The sequence below is a fragment of the Mastacembelus armatus genome, chromosome 11, assembly GCF_900324485.2.
Source record: "Mastacembelus armatus chromosome 11, fMasArm1.2, whole genome shotgun sequence".
NCBI lineage: Eukaryota > Metazoa > Chordata > Actinopteri > Synbranchiformes > Mastacembelidae > Mastacembelus > Mastacembelus armatus.
The window spans coordinates 22,688,018-22,714,752 of NC_046643.1; the positions used below are offsets into that span (position 1 = coordinate 22,688,018).

Below are 26,735 nucleotides of genomic sequence, written 5' to 3' on the forward strand. Positions count from 1 at the left end.
CAACTGACGGTTCTCACTAATTAACCACCAGAATAAGGAACCACATGCAAAAATCACGTGTTTTGGTTTTAGTGATTCACAGCAGTTCTCCAGCTGAACCAGTGCTGCTGCTGTTTTTATGTCTTTCTTTGGTTCATTTTATGTTTTGTATCTCCCATGTCTTTGAGTGTGTGTGTGTGTGTGTGTGTGTGTGTGTGTGTGTGTGTGTTTTTCTGCTGAACAATCTGAGTCTAATTAGAACTGAAACCGGATCAACAAGAGAAGAGTCTGAAACAGGTGCAGTGCTGCTTCAGTCGTGTTGTGTCTTAGTCTTCTGAAGTCCTAAAACATATTTAAATATAATTATTGATTGAAAATTAATTATAGTTATTGATTATAATTATGTGGAGCTGTTTACCACCAGAGGACAGGCTAAAGTGACTCAGACAGATCCAGGTTCTGCTGTGATTCCTGACGCAGCTGAGTGGAACATTATTGATGATTAGTAATTATGACGTCAGTGTTTTTGTTAGAACATGGCTGAATGTTTCTTCGCCGTGAAAACGCTGCAGACGCTCAGTGTTCAGTCGCTGTAACAGCTGTCAGCAGGTCACAGGTAAGAGACCTGCAGCTGAAGCTCATCTCAGGTGTAAAAAGGTGAGTGTCTGTGTTCACTCCTCTGACCAATCAGCAATGATATATCAACACAGTCTGCTCACAGCAGCACGCACCTGCAAACACGTCATCCCCACCTGGAGCTCTGATTGGTCAGGTTTTCTTCCCGCCAGATTCACACAACCCTGAACAGGTTCAAAGGTGCAGAACCAGGACACAGGTGTGTTCACACTGGATTTCATCAGGTGTCTAAGTAAGAACATAAACTATGCTTCCTCAATGAGCAGTCAGCCCCACCCCCTCTACTCTCCCATTGGCTGGACAATGCAAAGCCCAGTGATGTCACTTGTCAAGGTTCAATCAGAGCTCTTCCTGACAGGAAGTGATTTGTGATCATCAAATTAACATGGAGTGAAATCTGGTGTGACAGACAGTTCACCTGTGTAGGTGAAGGCTACCCCCATGCATGCTGGGATACACTGCAGTCTGCTCAAGATTCACGCTGGATGGAAGCAACAGCCAGAGAAATATTAGTAAGTAGTATTCCTTAAGTTTTGAGTGCAGATGGCACTGGTGTTAGCAGTAATGTTTGTAGTATTTTCTGTAGTAGTCTGAGCGGCCCCTCCCCTCCCTGAGTGTGTATAAATATGAGCGTTTGAAGGAGGAGCTGCAGTTTTTCTGTGTCGTCTGTGTAGCTGAACAGAAACTGTCAGTGACAGCAGCATGCTGCCGCCGTAAGTACAACTACTATATAAATACTACTACTGCATCTGTATATACTGCTGTATATCTATAGCCTACTACTACATATGCTACTGTCCTATGTTTCTCTCTCTACTACTGTATAGCCTTATACTGCTGACTCTGCTACTGATACTTCATTTAATACTACAGTGTTATTTCTACTTTAACTATTGCTGTGCTGTACATGAACATTGTGTGAAATGTCTCTTTGGTCCATTACTGTGACAGTACATCTGTACAGGAATACCCTCTGATACTACTACTACTACATACTCTGATACTTTATTGTTTGCACATTTGTGGTACTGTAGAAGTACTGCAGTAACATACAAGTATTAGGATAACATTCTGCTTCATCCTGATTGGATGTGGTTCTCCAATGAGCATTTGATTGACAGGTTGTCTGTCCAATAAATGTCCAGCTAAAGACCTTGTCTCTCCAGCTGCTGTCTGGCTGTTCAGAACTAATATTGATTATATTGATAAGTACTGACCAAACTTTTATAAACTTTTATTGATTGGTATTGTTCATGTCTGACTGCTGCTGCTCTGTGCTGACTGATATTGATCTGATCTAGTGATCAGTATTGATTGGTACTAATTACAGCAGTAATCTCTTCTGCCACCACAGAAACCTGTTGATAGTGTTGATGGTCGTCTTTCTGGCAACGGCTGCTTCTACGGCTCCTGTCGAGGGTAAAAATTCATATTAGATTGGATTAGATTTGATTTCGCCTGATTCCTTGAGAAAAGCGTTTCTGTTGTGCTTTTCAGAGAAGGAGCGGGAGGAGGTGGAGCTGGAGGCCACAGAGGAGGGGGAGTTGTCCGAGGAGGAGGAGGGTAGGCCTGCTTTTATTTTGAAAAGGCAGCTTCCTGGATGTTTATATAGTCACAAAGTACAAAATCACAATGAGTGTTTGTTGATCAATAATAATGTTCTGTACAGTGTCTAGAAAGGTGCTTTTGAATAAAATGCATTATTATTATTATCATCATCATTAGTGATTCAGTGGAAGCCATCACAACAGCTTTGGTAATCCAGTACTATTTTTCGAGCCTAAACAAAAAGACAGCACCTTTTTTCACTCACTTTCTGTGTCTGGGCCTTTAGTTGAACAACACAAGACACAGATATGGTGTTTTATTTTAATAATATGGTGTTTTATTTTAATATTCAGAACATTTTCATAAACAAAGTAAATGTATATAAATGAAGATGAACAGAGGCAGAGCTCTATTAAATTCATTTTTCACTAATAGACTAATGTGCTCAAACCGGATCTCACACTCGTTTGTTTGTTTTTCTAACAGAAGAGGTCTGTTAGTGGACCCATAATATTCTGTCAGGGCGCCGTTGGTCCAGATATGTAAATAATCCTTCAGAAATTGAGCTGCAGAGAAATGCAAGAGAAATGAGCTTAACATGACTGTGACATGTCGTCTTATGTAGCACCTTGGTGCTGTACTTGTATATGGCTGAAATGACAATAAACTCCACTTGACTTGACATAATATGTGACGGTTTTTCAAAATTTAGGTCAAATATTGTAATAAGTCTGACTGCAGCTGGTCTCCGCTGTGACTCAGTATCGGTAGGTTTTTTTCAGGATTATGTTCAGGGGGACCAGAGCTGCTGTCTTCCACACGCCTCTGCTTTATTCACCAAACTCTGACATCAGCAAACTAATACACCCCCATATGAACCCAACACTAAACTATAGTTTATTCTGATGGCAGCTACTGTGCTCAACTCATTGGCTTTCATGTGTTATGACTAAATTTAACTGCTGCCTCATTTTCTATGGAAAATGACATGAATTAGCAATATGTAAGTTCATTAGAACAAATATCTTTAATTTAAAAGAAACAGTTGCAGTGAAAACAACAGCTGCTGTTTTTTCTGTTTTTGTTTATGGTAAATAATACATTTTTATGTCACAATTGCTTATTTATTATGTTAGTCAGTCAGTAACTGAATGAAATGCTTTGGTGCAGTGTGATAAACACAGAACAAACATGGGCAGGACAGAAAACAGCAAAGCAGTGAGAGAAAGCTGCGTCTGAAGAAACAGACAAAAGAAAAGCAGAAAAGATTAAATGAACGAAAAACTGATGAAGTTACTGTTTTGTTTTGTTTTTTTGCTTGTTGGGGGAAACCGATGTGAAGATAATTGTTAAATTGTCTAATTTCATTGTTTTTGTCTGGTGGGAAGAAGCAAAACAACTAAACAAAAAAACTGACAGAAGTGATTGTAGTAAGAGAATAAAAATACCAACATGTTGAATTTACAGCTCATAGAAATAAATTATTATAATGTGATAAATTAATGCTGCTCAGTTTAAAACTGACTTCTGATGTAAATATTAAAAGTATTGTTAAAACATCCTTAGAGAAGTAAATGTTGGATGTTTTTTCTTTCCAGATGATGATGACTCCAAGAGTCAGGATAAGATTGAGGGTGAGAGGATAAAACACACTGTGGCCTTTAACTTTCCATCATAAACCTGCATAAACACAGAGATGTCAAGTTCAATTACTAGTATTAAGGTCTGACTAAAAACTACAATTATTGTCAGTTGAGCATTTGATTGTATGACAAGGAAACACTGAACATTTTTAAAAATCAAGTCAAACAGTAATTTGAGTGGTTCTTTGTCAGGTGGTAGCGATCCTTCATGAATCAGTCTTAATCAAATCTGTTAGTTAATTTTCTTTCAGCTGATGAAAACAGAAGCTTTATTCATCCTGAACACCTGATACCTGTCCCCCCCCCCCCCGAACCCCCTTCCTGACAGGAGTCCTTGGCAGGCTGGAGACCACCACGGCAGCAGCATCTGGAGGTTCAGGTGAGTTGATCCTGATCAGGTTTTTTCCTCCTGAATAGTTGGTTTGTTCGAGTTTGGGCTCAGGTTTAATCCAGATTATCTCACTGGTATTGGGACCAGGATTAACTTTATTCAACCGGATCCACATCCTGAGGTTTTTTTGTCCATGTGCCAGGTAGCGCTTGATGCTGCAGGTCTGAGGTGACTGCAGGAGCTCAGGTCTGGAGCCACAGCGCCACCTGCTGAAAGTGACCACAAACATCAGCAAATAAAGTGTGCTGTTAACTTCATCATCAGATGTACAATAAGATTAATATTAAGGTTCATTTGCATAACACACATTTTAACAAACAACAATTAAAAGAAAATGAGAACAAAATGTGCAGCATATACAACAAAATAAGATCAGCAGCCAATCACAGGGCTGACACACAGAGACAGACACACACTCACCCCTATTTGACTTGTGAGGCTTTCTGCTTCCAAATGATGTATAGTTTGTTGGACTTTATTCGAACTGGGCCGACAATATTTGGAAATACAATCAGAAATATAGTTTGCGGCCGGTGGGCGGGTTTATAGCATGAACCATAAATCTATAAAGACGAATGTTTGTTTCATTTCGGTTTCAGTCAGCGGTGCGTCGGCAGCAGGAGAAGGAACGAAACATGGAGCAGCAGGAAGTTCTGCAGGTAAGCGAGCAACTAAAGACCTGATAACACACGTTGGTTAAACCAGACCTGAACCTTCAGTCCAGTATCTACAGGAAACACACAAACATCAAACACCTGTGCAGCTCAGTAATAATGTCCACCATCATAGTTTTACAGAATCATCTCATGTCCACATTTTAGTCTCTCGTTTTTGATAGGTGGAATCAGTCTTTATCAGAACTGTGACAAAAACCAAACCACCCTGCCTGTCTTAATCATGCTGTACTGGTGCCACAGCATCAAGACCATCACGTTAATGGGAAGAAGCCATAATGTTTTTCTGTTATCCCCAGATTCAGCAGAGGCAGCAGCAAAACCCTCTGGTGTCTCCACTGGCCACACTCAACCTGCAGGTAAACAGCAGCTTAATGTAAAATAAACTGTTCTGAGTGTTTTTGTGTGAAATGTGAGTCTTTGTTTCAGGCACAGATCCAGAATCTGCTGCTCACACTGAAAATAATGGTAAAACATTTCTTCAGTTTGAATAACTTTTAGTCATTTCCCATTCGGTGAACTGTTTAAGTGTGAAATAATAATAGGCCATTTATTGTCCTGTCCATAACTTCCTGTCTTGTTTGTTCTATAATCTGTTTTTAGATATTTTATTACATTTGTTTTGCTGTTGGGCCTAGAGGAAGGTCTGTGCATATTTCACACGATGAGTTTCTTTGAAGAAAACAAAGTCATCTTAAAGCTAACCCTAGCGAATGATTTTCATTAATGTTGGTACCACCTGACCAACACTGGAGGAATTAACCAACCAACCATAACATAAACAAACGAAAGTGAGCAGATATGAAACGTGTGTTTGTCTGCAGGTTCTGACGGAGTCAGGTCGGAGTCCAATGGTAAATATAAATTTAAAAAATCATCAATATATGTTGATCAATAACTTACTGATACACACACCTGACATAATTCAGTGACAAATATAAACAAGACAAGAAACAGAACAAAGTTTACTGGGGTGAGGTGTGTTTCAGGTAATGGACAGAAGTTGCTGAATGGAGGAGGAGGGGGCAGAGCTGACAGTCTTACAGGTGAGGAGCAGGGGCGGGGCTACAGGAGGAGATTGACAGGTGTTCCTGTTTACCTATCTGTCTCTCTCTGTTTACCTGTTTCTCAGGTGTGTTGGGTTCATTTGGGGGTGGAGTTTGTCACATGGATTATACAGGATAGGGTTCCGGGTCAAGTTTATCTGTCATCCTTTCTCCTTTATCAGATCTGATTATTGATTACTGATTATTGAAGTGTTTAACGATCAAACATTGAGGATTCCAATCAAACATTTGTTTCTTATAAACACAAGCAGACCGGATCTACCTGATACCTGTAGCACGAAGCAGCTGTTTAACTGATCCAGGACCAGGGTCTGAGTAAAACCTATACCCTCCGTCAGACTGTTTAGTTGTTTATCAGCTCTCTGTCTCCTCTGCTATTTTTCCTCCACCCGTTCATCTCATTCTTCTTCTGCAGTAATCATCGACCCGCCCAGTCACGACTTCCTGCTCGGCCTGATGGGTAAGCCTGCATTTCACCTCTTTAATCCATAAAGTTTTCAAATGGTGAGCTGAATGACATCATCAGTCAGGGTGCCAATGTCACAGGTCAATTTCCTTCTTGTCCTACCTGTTTAAATAAAAAAGGCGTCCCTGGAGCTAAAGTTTAGTCATGTACTTACGTCAAAATTAAAATCTCTCTCACTGTAAGTCCTGATAAGATCTGAACAAAGTAATTTACTGTAAATGTTTTATGTTTATAATCTGTTTTAACTTCATCAACTTATTTTCTTTAAGGCAAAATAACACAAAGGTTAAAACAGTCCCTGACAGTTAGGATCACAATAATAACACAACATAAAGAAAACTGATCATTTGTTGCTTCCAGGTGGAGGCGGTCCGTTCAGTCCAGATGTTTCTGTCACCGTCCCAGGTCTGATCTCAGGTCTGTTTCTGTGGAGTAAAGAATTAACTATAGTTCTGCTGTTCATCTGACAAATCTTCACAGTTGATCAGTGATTGATTGATCTGATTATTGTATTTCAGTGATCAGTTCAGATGTGACAGCAGCTCCATCTGCGGATCAGAGCCATAGCTCCAGTCCGGACTCACCTGCAGGTACTGAGCCCGCCCTATAGGTGTCAGGTGGTCAGGGATCAGTGGTCAGGTTTCCATCCAAATGTTTCTTAGCCTTTAAATTAATTTTCTGAAAATTATTTTAAAAAATGTTAAAATCATTTTTTAGACTCAAAATAAATTCCCTTTTCTTTTTCTTGTGTTTATCTTCTTGAAGATCCTGCTAGTCACGTTGATAGCAGCCTCAGCCAATCAGGACCATACCACACCCTGGGCTCAAAACCTGGCCAATCACTGTCCAGCTCTGTGTCAGGCTCCTCCCACTTCTCAGTCCATGGTTGGTGTAAAAGACATTTATTCTGAAATCTAGTGAGACACTTACTCTGAAAATTCAGAAAAACTGCTGTCATTTTATGTTTGTCTTCATCAGCTTCCTCACCTTCATCACATAGAGAACAGACAGGTAAGCTCACCTGTACAGGTAAACCCAGTGTGTGATGGTTGCCATGTTAATGTTTTTTTTTACCTGTTATTCTTGGAACAAACTAGATAATATTCTGCAGGAATCACATCAGTTATTGTGTTTTTGCCTGTGACAATTTGTGTTTTTCAGGAAATGGTCGACAGACACTGCTGACGGACACAAACAGAGGTAAACTGATTGATTTCACAAACACAGACCTCTGCAGTCAAACCTCTGGAGTCATGTCAGGTTCTTAGAACTGTATCAGTCGGGGTCTCAGGGCTGTATCGGGGCTCTTCTGGTCTTTGCTGTCATCAGTCCAGATCCGGGCTGTGCTTTGACTGCTGGTTCTGTTTCTGTAGCGACTGATCGGCTGGTTTCCTTCAGTGATCTTCAGACTCAGACTCTCAAGTCTGATCTCACAGGTACAACAGCAGAGGTTATTGATCTGATGGAGTATTAGCCACCGTTACTCATTAATTAGTGATGAACTCTCTGTTGTGATGATGTCAGCAGGTGGAGCAGAGTCAGTTACCAGCCTTCGCATTTCCCTCACAGGTGACAGGAATAGTTACGTTATCATCAGACCAATTAACACTAATGATCGCTGAGAGAAACCTCACTTTTTGTTCTTATTGGTTCCAGCTTCAGTTCTTGGACTGGGCCATGATGTCACAGGTAAGACCTGTTACTATGACAGTCACATCAGAATTAAAAGCAATTTCTTCTATGTTCTTGTGAAACACTGACTTCAGTCTAAGTCTAGCCCCAGTCTAAAGTTCCACATCCAGCCAAGTCCACATTAGGACCCACCTTCTAGGTAAGACTAGCTGGTCCTCTCAGGTGCTGGGCCGGGAGCTTCCAAGAGGAGCGACTGTCTGGTTAATGTCCCCACACATCCAGGGGGGAACAGCCTCACGTCTGCAAGCCTTTTCACTTCACAGGCAGAATGTTTGATAGAACAAAATGTCTTCTTGGGCTGTGGGCGTTGGTCCATATATATTTACCTGCATATAAGGACACATAGGGAGGCAGTGGGTCCAAATTTAGTTATGTTTTTTAATGTACATTACAGATTTGATAACAGGCACCACATCTTTTACAACATCAACCTGAAAAAGTCACCGGACATTAAGATACATTTCTGTCCAGGTGTTTTGAGCTGAGCTGAGCTGCTGTTCCCACAGCAAATAGTCCTCCATCCTTGCAACCATGGCCTGGGGCTTCAACTCCCAAGTACAGGAGTCTGGACTGGGCTTCTTTGTATTGAGAAAATGGCTTAGGAGTTTCTTTTACCTGCAACTTGTCACTTGACCTTTAGAAATGTGTTTCCTGTCACATGATCATGTGTTACAGAGTCAGCTCCTGTCGTCCTCATCACAGACTCTGTAGATGCCTTCACACCCACATTGAATTCAGGTACACCTGTCTGATACACACCTGTCACATCGTGGGGATATGCTTCTCGTGGGCGAATCATCCTAATTTTTTGTTTTTGTTTTTTTTTGTTCAGTTTTAGGAGTTAATTCCAACACAGAAATGGTTACCATGGCGACAGGCTTAATAGGATCAGATACAGGTAGGTCCCATAATCCAATATGGCCAACAGGTTAAAGGTCAAAGGTTAGATATGTTATTACATCTTTTTCTATATTTGTAGTTTCAGCAGCTCAGACAGGAAGTCCACTCGACTCCAGTAAGTCACTTTTATTAACACATGAAGAAGAATTTAGGTTGGCGTATGACGGTCATTTCTTCTTCTGCTGTAGAAATGTTTATCAACATGTTTGTTTCAGGTCACCCAGCTGTAACAGACCAAAACCAGATGGCTGGTAAGTTTTACAGATGTTCAGCATGACCAACCAGCCTGAAACCAGTTTTTAAAACAGTCTGAAACCAGTTTTAATTCAGTCCCAAATTGTACCACACTATCCGGTTTTGGTTGCTACAAAAAGTCGCTGTAACCAGACAGAACCAGTGCTGAGGGGTTCTGGCTTGTGTAGATCTTCGTTTAGGTTCTGGTTGGTGTTAAGTGGTCTCAATAAGGGACTAAATGCTCTTGTTGAGGCTCAAGTTCATAGTTCATATCTTACCTGAGAGCAGGTGCTGAAGGCTTGTTCTTTCTCTTTTCTTGGTTCTGCTTGTTCTCTGCAGGTCCGGTCACTGAACAGTACAACCCATCTGGTCAGGGTCCTGAAGGTTTGTAACAACACACTTTGACTCCTGATCCATTTTACTGACTCGGAACTTAACCCACTCCAATCTAGGCTGACAGCTGCTTCATCACAGTCCAGATTCTGGACTGAGCAGTCCCTCATCCAGGAGCACTTTTACGTTCAGTCTTGATTTATTGATTGATTTGATTTATTGATTTATTCTTTATTTTCTCATACAGATCATATAGGTTATAATAATTATACAGCGCTCCTGTCATACATGTAACAGAAATGTTTACATGTGACTTTAGTCCTAACATGCATGTGACAAAGTCACATGCATGTTAGAAGCAATTTGCATGCATTTGTTTTAGAATCAGAGTGGATGTCAGCGAGCAGTCTCCTCAGAAGCCCCGTTAAAGCGTTTCTGGGGTCTCAGAAGACCTGAATGAGGACAGTTACGGGTTAAGGTTACCTCTCAGCCATACCTGGACCCTGACACGAGTGCAGCTCATGTGGATCTCCTGTAATTATGTGGTTTCACTGGGCCCAACACTGGTTGTGTTGGTTCAGATGACCGGTACCACAAAGCTGGGGGTCACCTGGTTCTGTGGAGCCGGGTTTAGCTGAAGCTGAAGGGAGTAGCTCACTCAATAACATGAAATGGCTTTCTGATGTTCATGAACTTAAAAATAAAAACAATGGGGGTAAGTCCCAAGTACTGAAGTAAGGATGTACTGTGAAAAATAATACTGTGAATGCAGCAGTTACTATGAAGGTCTTATTGAAAGAGTGTTTTGATTTTATTTGTCTGATGATAAACTATTCACAAACTCATCTCCACTGAATGTGTGAAGAGACAGGAAAGTATTTATAATCATGGGAAATAAGTCTCTGAGGGTTATTTATACATATACAGGGACAGTGGTAATCTGAGCTGCAGCGATGGAGCTAAAAGCATCAGCATCATCAGGAAGCAACTAACAAAGCAGCTTTAATTGTCATAATGTGGTTTTGTGTTAAAGCTTTGTTTTAAACCAGCAAAATTCATGGAAACCCCAGAACTGCAGAGCAGGCCCCAGGTCCATCAGTAGGAAATAAACATCCAGTAAACATAGTCACATACAGCGAGTTAAATTCCAACTGCTCATTGTCATTTGGTAGATGTTAAAACAAGATCTTGTTGTTTTTGGCCCTTGTGATGCAACCAATGAAAAACTCTTAAACAACAAAATAGATCTCTACCCTATTTTAAGTTTTTCATTCTTATGGCATGGATGAATATATGAATATGTAGTTATAGGTGTTGGAGCAGTAAAGTGTCAGTATTATCAATGCTTCAAATCTGGAACAAAGTCTTTTTAGTGCCATTATCAAAGGTGAAAAAGGTCAAATCTGAAAGACGTTTTGTGTTTTTCAGGTGCAGAAAATGTGGAACTGGAGGATACCTGCTGACTTCCACATTAAGCCACGTGTTCAACTTCTGCGATACCGATTCCAGTGTACCGACCAATCAGCATGGCCTAGGAAATCTGACCCCTCCCACTAGCTGTAGACCACGCCCCCTGAACAGGGAGGTTGGTGGTGTTTTTTATATTAAAAAGGTGGAGTTATTTTTTATAGACATTTGTTTTAGAATCAGAGTGGATGTCAGCCAAATCTTGAGGTGGTGATTCTGACATCATACAGGATGTGACATCATCTTCACCGTCAGGACTGTTTTAAGCTTCTGCAATAAATGTTTTTATCTATTTTGAACATCAAATTGAAGTCACTGATCAATTCAATAATAATCTGATGACATCATGACCATCATCAGGTGCATCTTGTTGGGTATTAAATAAATTCCACAATGTTGTTTTTTGTACTTGGGTTTTTGAGTCAGAATATTTGAGTATATTTGTGACCTTAGACCCAGTCTTCACCTGTCCAGGGTTTACCCCTGCCTTTCACCCAAAGAGAGCTGAGATAGGCTCCAGCAGATCCCTGGGACCCTGGTTAGGAATAAGGGGGTACAGGTGATGGCTGGATGGACCTAGTCTTTATTTCCCACAGTCCACAACTGTCACCTGTCATGTGAGAATGGAGGAAGCTTAGACAGGTTAAATGGATTGTTAAGCATATTTAATTGGTTTATTTCTACAAGAAAATGATCAAACATGTAAATATATTAGCAGCAGTGACTTCTTGTTTGTGGATCAGTTCTGACAGGTTGTAGTGAAAACTCCCAACAACTGAAGATCTTTTTCTGGATACTTTAGTTATGTCTGCAGATGGACACATAGCTTCAGACCGAGTATGTTGACTCATCATGCTTATCTCAATCAGCAAAACAAACTATCACCAACCAATGCACATCTCACTCGTGAATACAATAAACACTCCTCTTCTCCCTTAGACATTTAGATTACAGGGAGCATTTCTGACACAGATAGCAAACACTAAGGCTTCACCAGGGTTCCTCTACAATGGAACATAACTGGATTTCCCCCAATACAGAATCAAATGTCTATTGTCACAAAATGAACTTCAGGACATCAGGAGACACTTTAACATATTAATCAAATAAATAAATCAGTTTTGTTAAACCTGTGCCGTAGTAACAGGTCCTACCTGTGACACAGAGACCTGTAGCTTCTGAGCTTCTCACACTCTGCCTGTTACTGCATACTCTTATCATGTTACTGCATTCTCTGCCTGTTACTGCATACTCTTATCATGTTACTGCATTCTCTGCCTGTTACTGCATACTCTTATCATGTTACTACATTCTCTGCCTGTTACTGCATACTCTTATGTTACTGCATTCTCTGCCTGTTACTGCATACTCTATCCTGTTACTGCATACTCTGCCTGTTACTGCATACTCTATCCTGTTACTGCATACTCTATCCTGTTACTGCATACTCTGCCTGTTACTGCATACTCTTATCATGTTACTGCATACTCTTATCATGTTACTGCATACTCTATCCTGTTACTGCATACTCTATCCTGTTACTGCATACTCTATCCTGTTACTGCATACTCTATCCTGTTACTGCATACTCTTATCATGTTACTGCATACTCTATCCTGTTACTGCATACTCTATCCTGTTACTGCATACAGTCAGAATACTGCAGATAAATATTTGCTGAAGCTCAAAAAGACTGAATACTGCTTGTAGCCCCTAATCCTAACCAGCCAACACACACAAAACCCTTACAGGACAAATACTGCAACCCCCGCACGGAGTATCCAGATGGGATAAAGTTCTTTCAGACCCCAAGCTGAGATTGTTTATGTAAAAGAAATGACAGAAACAACCAATGTCACACTGAAAAACTATTTAATGTTGATCAATCACATCATGACTGATACTTGATCTGATTAACCTGAGCTCATGTTGAGCCAATAGATCAGACCACTGCATCGCTCTATGGTGCCACGCTGTCTCCATGGTAACAGAGGTTTGGGGTGAGGATAAACACTCAATTATTATAAAGTTTTCCAAAAATAATCAGATTCTCTCCATTTATATTTCACTCATGAAAACAAAAACAACCATTAACTCTGACTTCAACATGCAGAACAAAGAGAACACCTTGTTCACTTGGTCCTGCTTCACCTGGGCAGCTGTGTTGTCTACACTAACCTCAGGGATGTTTCACTGGACCGGCAGGTACAGATGTGACCATGGTTCTCTGAGTTTTTGTTTTACAGAATTAAAGCAGCAAAGAAAAACCGAAAGCTAAAATAAAATAGAAGAAAAAGAGGACACAGGTATATAACAGGGTTAATGTCAATAACATCTGCATAATAAAAACATAACCTTTGACCTACTGATTGATCTGCAGCTGATCAACTGATTTAATTACAATCTATTGCTGCTGCTGATGAGTCATCATGTTCCTTATGATGTCAGAGGTCAGAATCCAGGTGGGCGTGGCTCAGCAGAGTGGTGGCGGGGTCATCAGTGGACGGGTCCGAGTCAAGGAAAGGTTCTGCTTCCAGTTCCAGCAGTGACGGCAGGTCAGCACCGCCCTCTTCCACGCCGACTGGCTCAGACATCAGGACAGGTGTTGCCATGTACTGCACTAGCTGCTTCCCTGGACCAATCAGAGAACAGCAGAGAATCACCATGACAACAGGTCAACAGAAAACACAAAAAGGTGTGTGCGTGCGTGCGTGCGTGAGGGAGTTACCTGTGTTACTGTTATTGGTGGCTTCATCACTTCCTTTGGGAGCTTCTTCAGACAGCAGCTGAGAGGAAACAGCAACATCAACAACAAACCAACAGGCTGTTTTTTCAAAACACAAACCTGTGAGTACCTGTACATACTTGTTTATACACACCTGTATGTCAGCTACCTGAACATATACCTGTACACATCTGGTACAGAATCAGTGATTTTATTGTGAAAATTACTGAGACAGGAAGTGCAGAAACAAAAAACCTAAATAAGAGCATGTGTAGTTGAACTCACAATGTCCAAGCTGTCGAGGTCAAAGTCTCCAGAGGGACCAGACGAACTGAAAAACTGCCAGAGTTAAAGATATTGTCAGTACTGTATGCCTGACACACTTACATCAGCGTGTTTATTAACAGGTTCAGACTGACCTCAATGAACGGAGAAGCGTCAAAGGTGAATGTTTGTGTGTTGAGGATGTTCTGAAGATTTTCTAGACCGTTGTCAATGCTGTCGACATGATCGGAGAGTTCAGACCTAAACACACAGACAGACAGTTACTTCATTAACCTGTTTTTTTCTTTATTTTTCTTCTTGTCAACAAATCAAGTTAATCTCAGCACTTTGTGACTTCCTGTCTGTGGGTTATTGGTTCTTAGTGAAGACAAATCTTAAAAACAAAAAAAAAAAAAGCTCTGGCCACAGGTGCACGTGGACATTCATGTTTTTATATGGTCCATTTATTTCCTAAAACAGCTGGTGATCGTAACCTTGATCAAACAATAGGAAATTGTTGATTTAGTGGGGATTATTTTCCACAGTGGATTCATCCACATTTGGATCGTGTTCTGGGTATGCACAGGTATTTGCCTGTGGGATCCATTTAGTGCTGGTTTGAGTTTGCACATGACGACAAGAAGGAAAATAGAGAACATCATCAAAGTGACATTTTCAAACTGACTCATATTTAAAAAAGTAATTTTTAGATTCAGTGATTCACTTGTCAGGTTGTGTTGATACGAAGCACCAAACATCAGACGAGAGTCCATCTGCAGAGGGACGGGGGCGGGGTCTGAGGGAAGCACAGGGGTTTTAATGACACAGATGACCTTCAAAAGGACTAGAGTTACAAAGGTACAGATTCAGGCAGATCACACTTAAACTTCCTGCTACTACAAGGGCTGGTTAAAGGACCGCTTCAACACACTGAGGGCAGATGTTTTGGTAGTTGTCGGCAGGTGTTGGGCCAGGTGTCAGCAGGTTGAAGGATGCGACTGTCCAAGTGTTGGCACATATTGGAGCGGTTGTTAGCTGTAGCAGGGTAGTTCCTAACAGGTACCACAAGATTTACCTGCAGACACCCTGTATCACATGTAACAGTCTTACCTGTCGATACAGGCGATGGTCTGACATTTCTGCTGAGGTGATGGGGGGCCGGGGGCAGATTTGACTGTGGGAACAGAGACGGGTGACTGACTGGTTGGGGCTTGAGGGAGGGAACCAGTGGAGGCAGTGCTCATCACAACAATAGGACTGGCTAAAGAAGAAACAGATAGGTGAGACAATCATCAGTGCCTGAGGTGTTTACCTCGTGTAGAGATGGTGGTGGAGGTGTTTGTCTGGTGTAGAGAAGGTGGTGGAGGTGTTTACCTGGTGTAGAGATGGTGGAGGTATTGGGAGTTGGCTGAGCCTCGTTGTCCTGTAAGATGGAGTTGATGAAGGTGGTGGGGGAGAAGGGTGTGTCCACAGGTGCAGCCCCATCCTCCATTACAGGACACACCTCCGTCTCAGGACTGGACGGCTCCTCTTTGACGTGAACCGACTGGCTCTCTCTGTAAATAAGCAGACATCGTTAGTCACTGCTTATGGACCCATCAGTTACTGACAGGAGGCACAATCCGATTGGCTCTTACCCTGCATCTGTCCAATCGTTAGCCTCGTCCTCTGCAGTGGATGTGGCCACCTCTGTGATGTCAGAGATGATTGGTCCAGACATTATTGGGGAGTCGGCTGAGAACAGGTTGGTTGCAGCCTGAAGACACAAACATACAGAGGCTTAGGTCCATTTACTGATGATCTCTGAGCAGCGAAACACTTTTGCTTAAAAATAAACACACAGATTTCAATAAATATACTATATAAATATAAAATATAAATATAAGTATGCAATAAATACATCCTCACGTATAAACGTGACTGTAGCTGAAACCCTCAGATGTGGTTTAAAAACTCAATTTATGTAATTCTCCATCCACATAGAAGCAAACATACAAAAACAGGTGAGTCAATATTAGGTTACCTGCATGTGCTCCAATGAGAACGGCCGACTGTATTTAGGCATGGAGTGGGCAGAGCTGGAGTCATTGAGCATCAGAGGACTGCAGAGAGAAGGACATTCTTTAAAGGGTCATTCCACTGTTTTTATACTTGATGTCCAGAATGGGGCAAGGAAGTGGAGGTAGAAAGTTCTGGATATTTTCCACATTTCAAGTAAAACTGAATGTCTTGAAGCGGGAAATATATGGTTTGAATGACAAACTTGTATATTTGGTATCATTAATGAGAGTTTATTCTTTCTGCTCATCAGTGGAGGAAACCTCTTGATGTCCAATCTTTGCCTTAAACTGTGTAGTACAAACTGTAAACTATGTAGTATTTGTAGTGAACTGTGGGTTATTTGTGGTACACTGTGTAGTACATTATGGTGTATTGTGGTAAACTGTGTAGTGTTTGTCTTATTTGCAGTTTTTGTGGTCAGTGTATAATGTTAGTAGCAATTACTAAGGTGAGTAAACTGTCAGTATATTGTATATTTGCAGTAGAATAGTAGTAAACTTGCATTTTCCTCTTGACTCCCAAGATCCTGTTGGTTTGAACGAGAGACACCAGAAACTGGATCAACTGCAGAGAGAGAGGAGGAAGTAAGCTAACATGCTAGCATGCTAACACTGATATACTGTAGCTGTTGTTAGCACTGCGCTAACTCCTATAGGCCAACATCATGATCCGTCCGCAGGTCTGTCCAGGTGGCGCTTACCTTGTTGACAACTTTCTGTTGCTGAGCGTGTTTCTGTCTTAGGCTGGCCACCTCCCTCCACAGAGCCTCGTTCTCACTGAAACACAGACATGGTTAAAAATCAGGACACCTGCTGCCTGCTGCACTGGGACCAGTCTGGCTGTGGTGTGAAGTTGTGGCTGTGGTCTGACAGTTTCATGGTGTTGATCAGTCAGTGGATTTCTGTGTTATAACACATACACATTTGTTTTTGATGCTATAGTTTCATTAAGTTCCTGATCTTTGGTTTGACCTGGTTCTGGATCTGGTCTTACTGTTTCATGGCGATGATCCTGGAGTCGATAGTCTCTTGTTTTCCCTTCATCAGCTGAACATCGCTCAGGATCTTGTTCACTTCGTCTGCAGAAATCTTGACTTCCTCCTGACGCACCGAGGACACCTGACCAGTGAGAGCACAGATACTGTAACCATGGAGACCAGCCGCAGCTCAGGGAAGGGAACTGCAGGTTTACAGCTTTATCTTCAGGTGGGTTGTATATGTAAGGGTGTACTCATACTAGGCACAGCTGCTCCCCGTCCCCACTCCCCAGCTAGCCTCTGTAGGATCATACTGTGTTTACCGTGCACAGCACAGAGCACTCACTTGACTAGCAAAGGAACTGGACTTCAGGGGTCAAATGTGCATGGGAACGGTACAGACTACCTAGTGTGATTACACCCTAAGTCTGTTCAGGTGTAATCAGATACATGCAGGTGTATAAGGGTGTTCTCTGGTCTATACGGACATTTTACAGGTTCATACATTAGTGACTTTTCGTTTGATGTTCTCTAGCAGGTGTTCTTGTCCTCTGATGAAGAATGGATGTTGGAACTCTGTGTCATCTTTCTCTGGTTTCACCAACCCGCCTTGCTCAATGTGCACCACTTTACGGAAACCATCTGCACAGAATTCCATTCACAAAACAACAGATTCAGCATCATCATACAGTCAGCTGTCAGTGAACTTGTTTAACTTCATGCGTTTGTGTTGCAGTTAAAAGGCTGTCCAAGTATGCAGGTTATACTCACACATGTTGAGCTGTCTGATGAAGCTGGCCATGTTGTTGTGTTTAAAGAACTTTGGCAGAACCTCTTTGGAGAACCGACCCTGATCGAACACATGGAAGCTGGTTCCATTCTGAACACAGAGCAGAGAAAAACATCAGTATTAACAATATAAACAAAAGTTCAGTCTAGCTCATGTGGTCCAGGATCAGTGTGCCCCAGCTCAGTTTACAGAGTGATGCTACCTGATACAAGTCTGACACATCCTTTTAATTGTTGTATTGGGCTGCATTATATTCAGAGGTGTTCCTAATTTTCTGACCAGAAAGCAACACCGTCTTTAACTCTTTAACATTCACGTTTGTGACAGTAAAAACTAAAACTCAACATTACAAAGTTCATAGAGACACGTATTGTACTGCACAGTATGAGACTACACAGGGGTTCCTAATAACGTGACCATTCAGTGTGTGTCAATAGACCAGCACTGACTGCGAATAAAAAAAACACTGACACAATCAGGCAAAGTTATTACTGCTGAACTTAATTAATTAATTATATGTAATTATCAACAAATGACTATTTTATATGATGTTGATGTTTGGTAATATCAACAACAAAATTAAATTAACTCAACAAGGGACCGACAGTTTCATTATTTTTTTTTATTGCCATAAGTTCCAAATAACTGATCAAGACCAGGACCAGAACCAGGATCACTGATGAGGCCTGCTACTTCTGACAGCGCTGCTCTCGGGGCTCTGGACCAGAACGGTGTTAAACAGCTGCTCATCTTCTGATCAATAGCTGACTGATTGTTTTGATCAGTTTAAATTAGGAACCTGGGAGTGATTCGGATGTTGAATGTGAAAAGCAGCAGACTGCTGATCTTGTTATTGATCTGCCGTTAGCATGTTAGCGCTGCTGATGTGCGTCACCGCAGAGGTTAAACCTGCTCAAGCTAACAGAGATCAGCGTTTAACCCCTGACCCTTCACCCCTGACTGGAGCCTGCTGTTTATCACCCTGACGGCTAGCCGTTAGCTCTCTGCTGGGCTAAGCTAAGTGAGTACCGGGCTCCAACAGATGAGCGGATCGGTCTCCGGGTCCTCCACTAGGGTCCATAGTTTGGTGAGGAAGGCCGGGACGTTCCCTCCGCTCAGCACCGCCCCACCTCCTCCTCCATGATACTCCATCGGAGAAATAAAATCAAACGCACACCGAGTTACGACTCTTGACGCAGGCAGCTTAATCTGAGCTAACGATGCTAACTGTTAGCATTCTGTTAACGCCACCCAACCCCTGCTCAAAGATCTCCAAACTGCAAATAAGATGCGACACGGAGCCGGACTGAGGTCTGATCCTAATCACACAGGACTCGCTCCTCGCCCTGGACTCTGTGTTGATGTCCTGACGGTTGTTAAACTTGTCTGAAAACACTCCGCGGTGGAAAATTACAACAAATCCCATCAAACCAACAACTGCGTAGCGAGTTTACTGTCGCAACACGATTACGTCACGCAAAACGTAACGTCAACGCTGGGTCGCGTAATGACGCAAAGAGGAGTCGCCTAGTTCCTGTCTAATTTTAACTGGGCTAATTCTGGCTGAATAACTACAGTGTCTGACAGTAACATGAAAATAAAGGTTCGTCATTATGAAAAAATTTGTGATAAATCAGAGAAAAAAGAGTGTTTGAAACCCATCAGGGGCCTTTCTGTGTGGAGTCTGCATGTTCTCCCTGTGCTTGTGTGGGTTTTCTCCAGGTCCTCTGGTTTCCTCCCACAGTCCAAAAACATGTATGTCAGGTTGATTGGTGACTCTAAATTGCCCATAGGAGTGAGTGTGAGTGTGTGAGGTTGTTTGTCTCTATGTGGCCCTGTGATGGACTGGGGACCTGTCCAGGGTGGACCCCTGCCTTTCACCCAAAGAGAGCTGGGATAGGCTCCAGCAGATCCCTGAGACCCTGGTTAGGACTAAGGGGGTCTAGATGATGGATGGACAACATGAGATTAGAGGACACTGTGAGACCACTGAGAGGACACTGAGGACACTAAGGACACTGTGAGGCATCAGCAGAGACCAGCTGTGTCTCTTTCAGGTTCAATGTGTTTTCAGTGTGAAACTACTTCCTGTTCCTGTTCCTGTTCCTGTTCCTGCAGCTGGGTCCGCTTAATCAGCTTCAGGTTTAGGTTTTCAGAACCCAAACGGAGATGGTGCGGGCGGGGGCAGGAGCGGCACCTGGCTGGTGCTCACACCTGCGCATGTCAGGCTGCCCCTGGAGGGGATGACCGGAAGGTGGCGCCAGCGGTAAATGCCGCGGACGTGACGTGTGAACTCTGACCTCGCAAGTTCCCACGTGGTTTAATGGCGGAGAGCAGGGGGAACGTGCGGAGCCCCGAACAGAGAGGAAAGATGAAGAAATGTGGAGAGAAAACACCGAAGAAGAGAAGCAAAGATGAGGAGGAGCAGGAACAGGTGAGACAGACAGGAGGAGCACTGGGTTTACTGGGAGAACTGGAGCGGTCCGGGCGGCTAGCTGTTAGCATGCTGCCTGGCGATTAACAAAATTAAACGGTAATGGCAGTGACGGTCCTGAACGGGTCCAGGGCACTGCTCCTGGAAACAAACATGTGATCGGATCTGAGCTCCTGCTGGACTGAGCCCTGAGACATTTGTGGGGAGAAAAAAGACCCTCAGTCAGTCACGAATATTAAACTGTTTACATTTCAGCGGCCACAGGGTTGAAAAATATACGCACTGCTAAATCCTGCAGGCTGGTATGTCTTTAACTGATTTCAAGAGTTTGTTCCATCTTCAGATCTTCGTCTTCAACAGTAAACCTGCTGTGGAAGAGCTGGAGGATGAGGACCTGTCAGACAGCGAGGACAGCGTGTACTCAGGACTGGAGGATTCTGGGAGTGACAGCGAGGATGACGAAGAGCAGGGATCACATGAGGACGACAATGTGGAAGCAGAGTCGGTGCGGTCTCAGATAGAGTTTGACCTGTCAGTGTGACAGCTGATTGGCTGGTGGTGATTCACCTGTTTTAAACCTGCTGCTGTTTCCAGTGTTCTCCTTTAGAACGTCACCTGTGTTCTTTTGCCCTACAGACAGAGAAGAAGAAGGGAGCAGTGGAAGAAGAAACAAAAAAAGACGAATATGAGCATGACTCTTCAGACGAGGAGGTGAAAATGTTTTTTAAGATCAGAGAACCTGTAGGTTCTTCAGGTTTTTGTGGGTTTTCTGAGTCAGTCATCTTTGCAGACTGTGATGGTCTGCTGGATGAGCCTAAAGTTCTAAGATTCTGCCATTCCTCTAAATGTTCTGTCAGATTTTTAAAACCTCTTTCTGAGCGTCTGCTGTTCTTTCAACTTCTCTAATGTTCTTAAGGGTTCTCTAATGGTCTCTGCTGTGGTCTACAATATTCTTCAGGATTGTCTAATTTCTTCTTGGGTTCACTAAGGTTCTGGCATGTTGTCAGGGCTTATAAAAACTTCTGTCAGGTTCTGTCAGTGGTCTTTGGGGTTCTTGATGTGTTTGGGTTTCTAGCATTCTAGCAATCTTCTGCAGTACTTTGACCTCCTCATTGTTGTGCAGGACATCAGGAACACGGTGGGGAACATTCCCATGGAGTGGTACAAAGACTTCCCTCACATTGGCTATGACCTGGACGGGAAGAAGATCTACAAGCCAATCAGGAACAAGGATGAACTGGACGACTTCTTGGACAAAATGGAAAACCCAGACTACTGGTGAGCCAACTAGCATGATGCTACTTCCCCTACTCATGTGATAGGGGCCGCTAACCATGCTAACCTCCAGTTCCCAGCTAACCGCATTCTCTCCGCAGGAGAACCATCCATGACAAGCAGACAGGAAATGACATCGTGTTGTCAGACGAGCAGGTAGAGCTGGTGAATCGTCTGCAGAGAGGACAGTTTGGAGATGTCAACTTCAATGAGTACCAGGTATGCTCAGGCGACAGAGGAGAGGCTCCTCCCTACCTGTGTGTATGTCTTTAAACACGTTCTTGGAGTCCTCTGTCCAGGTTCTGAGTTATACCACTAATCAAGTCTGCTGAATGGGAGGGGCACACCTGGACACCTGCTCACCTGGTTTAATGTCAGACTTTAAATGCAGCTGCATGACAAAGTTTATGTTGTCGAGTACGATGAACAGATTTTTGCTTATGTATCTTTTGTTTTTTTTCTGTGGTATCAAATATTCATCTGAACCACACCTGTTAGTGACTCTTATACCTCCTCTTCATCTTCCTCCTGCTCAGCCCTCGGTGGATTTCTTCAGTAAAGATGTGATGCTCCACCCAGTCACCAACAGACCTGCAGACAAACGCAGCTTCATCCCGTCTCTGATCGAGAAGGAGAAGGTAAAATACAAACTCCCTGCAACTTTGTCATGGTAAAAACTCTACAGACTCCTCACCTGTCTCCTCCTGGCTTACCTGTCTGCAGGTGTCTAAACTGGTCCATGCTATAAAGATGGGTTGGATCAAACCTCGACGGGTGGAGGATGACAGTAGAGGGCGTTACTACAACCTCTGGGCCAGTGAGGACTCTTCCATTCTGGCTAAACACAGGATGCACCTGCCTGCCCCCAAAATCTCTCTACCTGGTCACCAGGAGTCCTACAACCCCCCACCTGAGTACCTGTTCACTGACGAGGAGGTACAACATGTGGTGAAGAGTTTACCTGTTTATATGTTCATACATGCTTATAAAATAGATTTCACACTTGCCTGCTTCACTCTGCAGCGAGCTCTGTGGGAGCAGCAGGATCCATCAGACAGGAAACTGCCATTTGTTCCCATGAAGTTCTCGAGTCTCCGTCAGGTTCCTGCGTTTCCTCGTTTTATCCACGAGAGATTTGAGAGGTGCCTCGACCTTTACCTGTGTCCCCGACAGAGGAAGTTGAGGGTAATTACCACCAGATTTCTCCTCTACCCAGCAGGTGTCTCACATCTGGAATAAAAAAGAAAATATCTCTTGACGTTAGTGACGCTCTGTCACACAAGTTCTTTTGGGTGCAAGGAGGATAATGCCTGCAGCCAATCACAGCACAGGAATGTCTGAGGAAATGCAGCTGATCTTTACCTGTTGGTTTGTGCCTCTGCAGGTGAATGTGAATCCAGAGGATCTGATCCCAAAACTTCCCAAACCCAAAGACCTGCAGCCGTTTCCGACCACACAGTCTCTGGTACACACATCACAAAAATGTCCTCACCGTGAGGGTTTACACTGGCCCTGCACACACAGTCAGCTGACAGATGACTCCTCGCTAACATGGTGTACTTGTGTGTCACCTGTATCTATGTTCAGGTGTATCGTGGTCACAGCAGTCTGGTTCGGTCCATCAGCGTGTCTCCGTCAGGACAGTGGCTTGCTTCAGGTAACTCAGCTGTGAGTCACAACATTCTCTGTAATAGCTGTAACCAGGACTGGGTGATAAAATGATAGAAATAATTATTGTGGTATGAACTTTCTTCCATAGAAATTTAAGACAACGATAGAACTCATTCTGTTATTGGTTTGACAGAAAGCACAAACAGCCAATGATAATGAAAATAGTGCTACGCTGAACCAATCATGTGGCTGGAAGAGAGATAGAGCAGGTCAGTGAGGTTGACGCACAGAGCGTGGAGTAGCAGCTCACGTGCTGATATTTAGGCTGCTGTTGCTGTGTAAGCCACTGTGTCAGGAGCCTGATTAAAGAGAAGATGAACATAAAATGTTCACAACCTTAACGATGAAAACACCAAAAGAGTCAGCCCAGGGCTCAAAAGACGAGAGCAATGTTGAAAGCAAGGGTCTGATGACTTTTTCGGACAAGAAGAAGAAAAGTAGCATGCACTGTGAAACATACACGTATATTTGACAAGAATATACAAATGTTCTGCTAAAAACAACTAATGCCACTAACCTTTTTTACCACAGTCCCAGACCCAGGCAGGTGTTGGTGGTCCCTTAAAACAAGAGTGACACTTAGTTTCTGATCTTGTGTAAAAAGTGAAAGTTTTTAACATTTTAGTTGTAGATTCAAGATATAAGAAATAAGATTTTGTTTTATTTATTTGGAGTTCATCAAATTGAATGTGTTTTAGTTTATTATATATGTTTTATTTTTTTGAAACACCGTTTTATAAAATACTGTGTTTGCCATGTTCAAATTGTAAAAGAAAATATAAAAATATTTAAACCAAAATAATCCTTATATTTTTACGTCACTTAAAAGGTACCATTAACTGGATGAGTATATATCAACCAATATGAAAAAAATTCATTATATTCATTGTTTTTTTCCATGTGACCCAACCCTACCTGTAATGCTGCTGACTGCTAGGATGCTAGACAGGTTATATTTGTTTTGTGAGGATGACAAACTAGGGGAAGGTAGTTCAGGCATCTGAGTCTGCAGGTGTGATATTCAAACAGCAGTAGGCAGAGAAACCAGACTGCTGACCTGTGACATTTTGTTCCTGTACTTAGGCAGTGATGACGGCTCGGTCAGGTTCTGGGAGGTGTGTTCGTCTCGCTGTATGAAGACAGTCCAGGTGGGTGGGGTTGTGAAGAGCGTTGCCTGGAACCCAAACCCGTCTTTTTGCCTGCTGGCTGTTGCCCTGTAAGTATACTAACTATTAACTATTTAGTTACCTGTCTCCATTTATGTATTTCTTTACAAGGCTGTTTGTTTATTTACCTGTCTACTGGTCTCTCTCTCGTTCTCTATGTTTCAGGGACTCGGTTGTGTTGATCCTGTCTCCCTGTCTGGCAGACAGACAGGTTATCTCGTCATCAGAGCGACTCCTCTTTGGTCAGCAGGAGGCGGAGTCAGTAGAGGGGGCAGCGTCAGTGACGTGGGTTGAGGCTGAAGGGGATGAGCTAAACCAGGGGATCCGCCTCAAAATCCAACACCCCAAAGTGAGAACAGGCACTCGTACACAAAAGGTTTAGGCATCTCTGTTGAGGATCATACAATACAAATCTCATTAAACACATTAAAGATGCATCTGCAGCAGCTACCGATGTGATATGATACCTGACACCCCGATCACAGTGTGATTCAACGCAGTGCAATCCAGTACAATACGATGTGGCTGAAGTTATCATCTTTGAGTGAATGGAATTGTTAGCCAGCAGCGCCTGAAAAAACCTGCAATACTTGCATAATAACTGCTCTTGGCCCTAGATCCTCACTGTAAAGTAGGTCTAATTTATTGATGCAAGCACGTAATAATTGATGAATCGTCAATTGAACAGGTTAATCTTCCCGTCCCTAGTGCACACACGATCGATTATAGAGACCAGACCGATACCTGGGCTGAACTAACAAATCAGTGTTGATCCCTCAGGCTGTCCACCAGGTGGCGTGGCACGCCAAAGGAGACTACCTGGCGTCCGTTATGCCGGATCACTCGAGCCACCTCCAGGTGTTCATCCACCAGGTGAGCCGGAGGCGGAGCCAGAACCCCTTCAGAAGAAACAAAGGTCTGGTTCAGTGCGTATCCTTCCACCCAGTCAGGCCCTACTTCTTCGTGGCCACGCAACGCTCTGTCCGGATCTACAACCTGATCAAACAGGAAATGACCAAGAAACTACAGGCCAACTCCAAGTGGATCTCCAGCATGGCCGTCCACCCAGGGGGTAACCACACCAGACCAGACCTGCCACCATGAAGCCTTTTTATCTAGAACAGAGTGACTTTAGTGCAAAGGTCTGGAGTCTGACTCACCTGTCTCTGTGCCTGCAGGTGACCATGTGATCTGTGGGAGTTACGATTGCAGGCTGAGTTGGTTTGACCTCGACCTGTCAACCAAACCGTACAAGATGCTGAGGTACGTACCTGCCCCTGTACAAACAGTAGGTTAGACCGTTGATTAAGTTTGGATTTTTCCTGCTGCAGTATTGATCATAGGTTCATATTCACTGTATTGATTGAATTGGTCTTATTGATCACAGTGATTGTAATGATAATATTAATCACTTCCTGCAGACACCATAAGAAGGCGGTAAGGGGAGTGGCCTATCACAGAGTTTACCCACTGTTTGCTTCAGCATCCGATGATGGTTCAGTGATCGTCTGTCATGGGACAGTTTACAAGTAATAAACACAAATATACACATTAATACACATCAGGACACAGTAACATACATGAATACACATCAGGACACAGTATTAATACGTGAACAACCCCTCCCCCCAGCGACCTGCTGCAGAACCCGTTGATTGTCCCAGTGAAGGTCCTCAGAGGTCATGTGATCAGTCATGACCTCGGTGTTCTGGATGTGACCTTTCACCCCACACAGCCTTGGATCTTCTCCTCTGGAGCTGATGCCACCATCCGCCTCTTCACCTAGCAACCGCCCCTGGCGACCCACCAACCATGCCTGTTCTAACCTGGAAACCAGTCAGAGATGTTGCTAGGTTACCACAGGCTGCTGTAGAAACTAAGTAAATAGGGATGCTATGCCATGAGACTGTTTTCATTTTTTTCTTTGTTTGTTTTTAATTAAACTCTTAATTTTTAATCTGGTCGTTCTTGTTTGTTGTTGCCATGGTGATTGAGACCACACAGTTTCTGTGATAAATATCTGTCAGAGGCCTGTAGACATTTGGTCAATGTTGAGATGATGCACATGATATTTTCTCACTGTTCAAGCATGAAGTCGAGTGTTACGGCCTCTGGCTTTGACATCTTTAAAATGATCATCCTACCACTGGCATTAATGCGGCTCCTTTCAGCCCGGTTCTGATTGAAGCTTTTTGTGTCTCTGTCAGACTCGCCGGTTTTCTTGGTGCGCTCTTGGAGCGAGGCCAACAGCATTGGTTATAATTGGCGGCCGCCTTGTTGGACACACAGTGTTGAGCCTCCTGTCGAGTGTTGGGCATTCAGTTACATTAAAAATGTCGATTT

General features: G+C 43.0%; 3 protein-coding genes across 6 annotated transcripts; 2 read left to right on the forward strand and 1 right to left on the reverse strand.

Annotated features, from left to right (window-relative positions):
• The first annotated feature begins 1,245 nt into the window (after nucleotides 1–1,245).
• LOC113126151 (uncharacterized) lies at nucleotides 1,246–11,609 on the forward strand. 2 transcript variants are annotated; one of them, XM_026300021.1, is made up of 24 exons: nucleotides 1,246–1,328; nucleotides 1,970–2,034; nucleotides 2,113–2,178; nucleotides 3,762–3,797; nucleotides 4,135–4,185; nucleotides 4,797–4,856; nucleotides 5,171–5,230; nucleotides 5,696–5,725; nucleotides 5,861–5,917; nucleotides 6,354–6,398; nucleotides 6,765–6,821; nucleotides 6,923–6,994; nucleotides 7,170–7,289; nucleotides 7,383–7,415; nucleotides 7,566–7,604; nucleotides 7,778–7,840; nucleotides 7,929–7,973; nucleotides 8,061–8,093; nucleotides 8,772–8,834; nucleotides 8,929–8,994; nucleotides 9,076–9,111; nucleotides 9,212–9,247; nucleotides 9,570–9,614; nucleotides 10,992–11,609. In XM_026300021.1, exons 1-24 carry the CDS (start codon nucleotides 1,318–1,320, stop codon nucleotides 11,024–11,026), a joined length of 1,224 nt encoding a protein of 407 aa, XP_026155806.1. In that variant the 5' UTR covers nucleotides 1,246–1,317; the 3' UTR covers nucleotides 11,027–11,609. The 2 variants fall into 2 exon arrangements, with proteins under 2 accessions (XP_026155806.1, XP_026155807.1); XM_026300022.1 differs by having other exon boundaries at nucleotides 7,932–7,973.
• Nucleotides 11,610–12,513: 904 nt separating this feature from the next.
• hsf1 (heat shock transcription factor 1) lies at nucleotides 12,514–19,332 on the reverse strand. 2 transcript variants are annotated; one of them, XM_026300011.2, is made up of 15 exons: nucleotides 18,876–19,332; nucleotides 17,828–17,936; nucleotides 17,562–17,698; nucleotides 17,074–17,198; nucleotides 16,781–16,856; nucleotides 16,583–16,644; nucleotides 16,043–16,121; nucleotides 15,657–15,775; nucleotides 15,394–15,575; nucleotides 15,130–15,280; nucleotides 14,744–14,815; nucleotides 14,175–14,280; nucleotides 14,041–14,094; nucleotides 13,759–13,816; nucleotides 12,514–13,662 (listed from the first exon to the last, which is right to left on the reverse strand). In XM_026300011.2, the coding sequence occupies exons 1-15, from the start codon at nucleotides 18,996–18,998 to the stop codon at nucleotides 13,475–13,477; spliced, it is 1,641 nt and encodes a 546-aa protein (XP_026155796.1). In that variant the 5' UTR covers nucleotides 18,999–19,332; the 3' UTR covers nucleotides 12,514–13,474. The 2 variants fall into 2 exon arrangements, with proteins under 2 accessions (XP_026155796.1, XP_026155797.1); XM_026300012.2 differs by lacking the exon at nucleotides 14,744–14,815.
• A 642-nt stretch (nucleotides 19,333–19,974) lies between these two features.
• Nucleotides 19,975–26,349, forward strand: bop1 (BOP1 ribosomal biogenesis factor). Of its 2 annotated transcripts, none has more exons than XM_026299995.1 (16): nucleotides 19,975–20,280; nucleotides 20,624–20,797; nucleotides 20,917–20,991; nucleotides 21,404–21,558; nucleotides 21,657–21,774; nucleotides 22,092–22,193; nucleotides 22,279–22,491; nucleotides 22,579–22,740; nucleotides 22,940–23,020; nucleotides 23,143–23,212; nucleotides 24,310–24,442; nucleotides 24,558–24,741; nucleotides 25,173–25,464; nucleotides 25,571–25,655; nucleotides 25,814–25,921; nucleotides 26,025–26,349. In XM_026299995.1, the coding sequence occupies exons 1-16, from the start codon at nucleotides 20,170–20,172 to the stop codon at nucleotides 26,176–26,178; spliced, it is 2,217 nt and encodes a 738-aa protein (XP_026155780.1). In that variant the 5' UTR covers nucleotides 19,975–20,169; the 3' UTR covers nucleotides 26,179–26,349. The 2 variants fall into 2 exon arrangements, with proteins under 2 accessions (XP_026155780.1, XP_026155781.1); XM_026299996.1 differs by having other exon boundaries at nucleotides 19,976–20,280; nucleotides 20,624–20,785.
• The last annotated feature ends 386 nt before the right edge of the window (nucleotides 26,350–26,735 follow it).

Coding starts and splice junctions, on each gene's coding strand:
- bop1 (XM_026299995.1), top strand. CDS start 20,170: ATGGCGGAGAGCAGGGGGAACGTGCGGAGCCCCGAACAGAGAGGAAAG. Junction 20,798..20,916: donor CAGAGTCGGTGCGGTCTCAG/ATAGAGTTTGAC, acceptor TTTGCCCTACAG/ACAGAGAAGAAGAAGGGAGC. Junction 22,741..22,939: donor CCCGACAGAGGAAGTTGAGG/GTAATTACCACC, acceptor GTGCCTCTGCAG/GTGAATGTGAATCCAGAGGA.
- hsf1 (XM_026300011.2), bottom strand. CDS start 18,998: ATGGAGTATCATGGAGGAGGAGGTGGGGCGGTGCTGAGCGGAGGGAAC. Junction 17,937..18,875: donor CGCTCATCTGTTGGAGCCCG/GTACTCACTTAG, acceptor CTCTGTGTTCAG/AATGGAACCAGCTTCCATGT. Junction 14,095..14,174: donor ACGCTTCTCCGTTCATTGAG/GTCAGTCTGAAC, acceptor TAACTCTGGCAG/TTTTTCAGTTCGTCTGGTCC.
- LOC113126151 (XM_026300021.1), top strand. Junction 5,918..6,353: donor CAGAGCTGACAGTCTTACAG/GTGAGGAGCAGG, acceptor CTTCTTCTGCAG/TAATCATCGACCCGCCCAGT. Junction 9,248..9,569: donor AGACCAAAACCAGATGGCTG/GTAAGTTTTACA, acceptor TGTTCTCTGCAG/GTCCGGTCACTGAACAGTAC.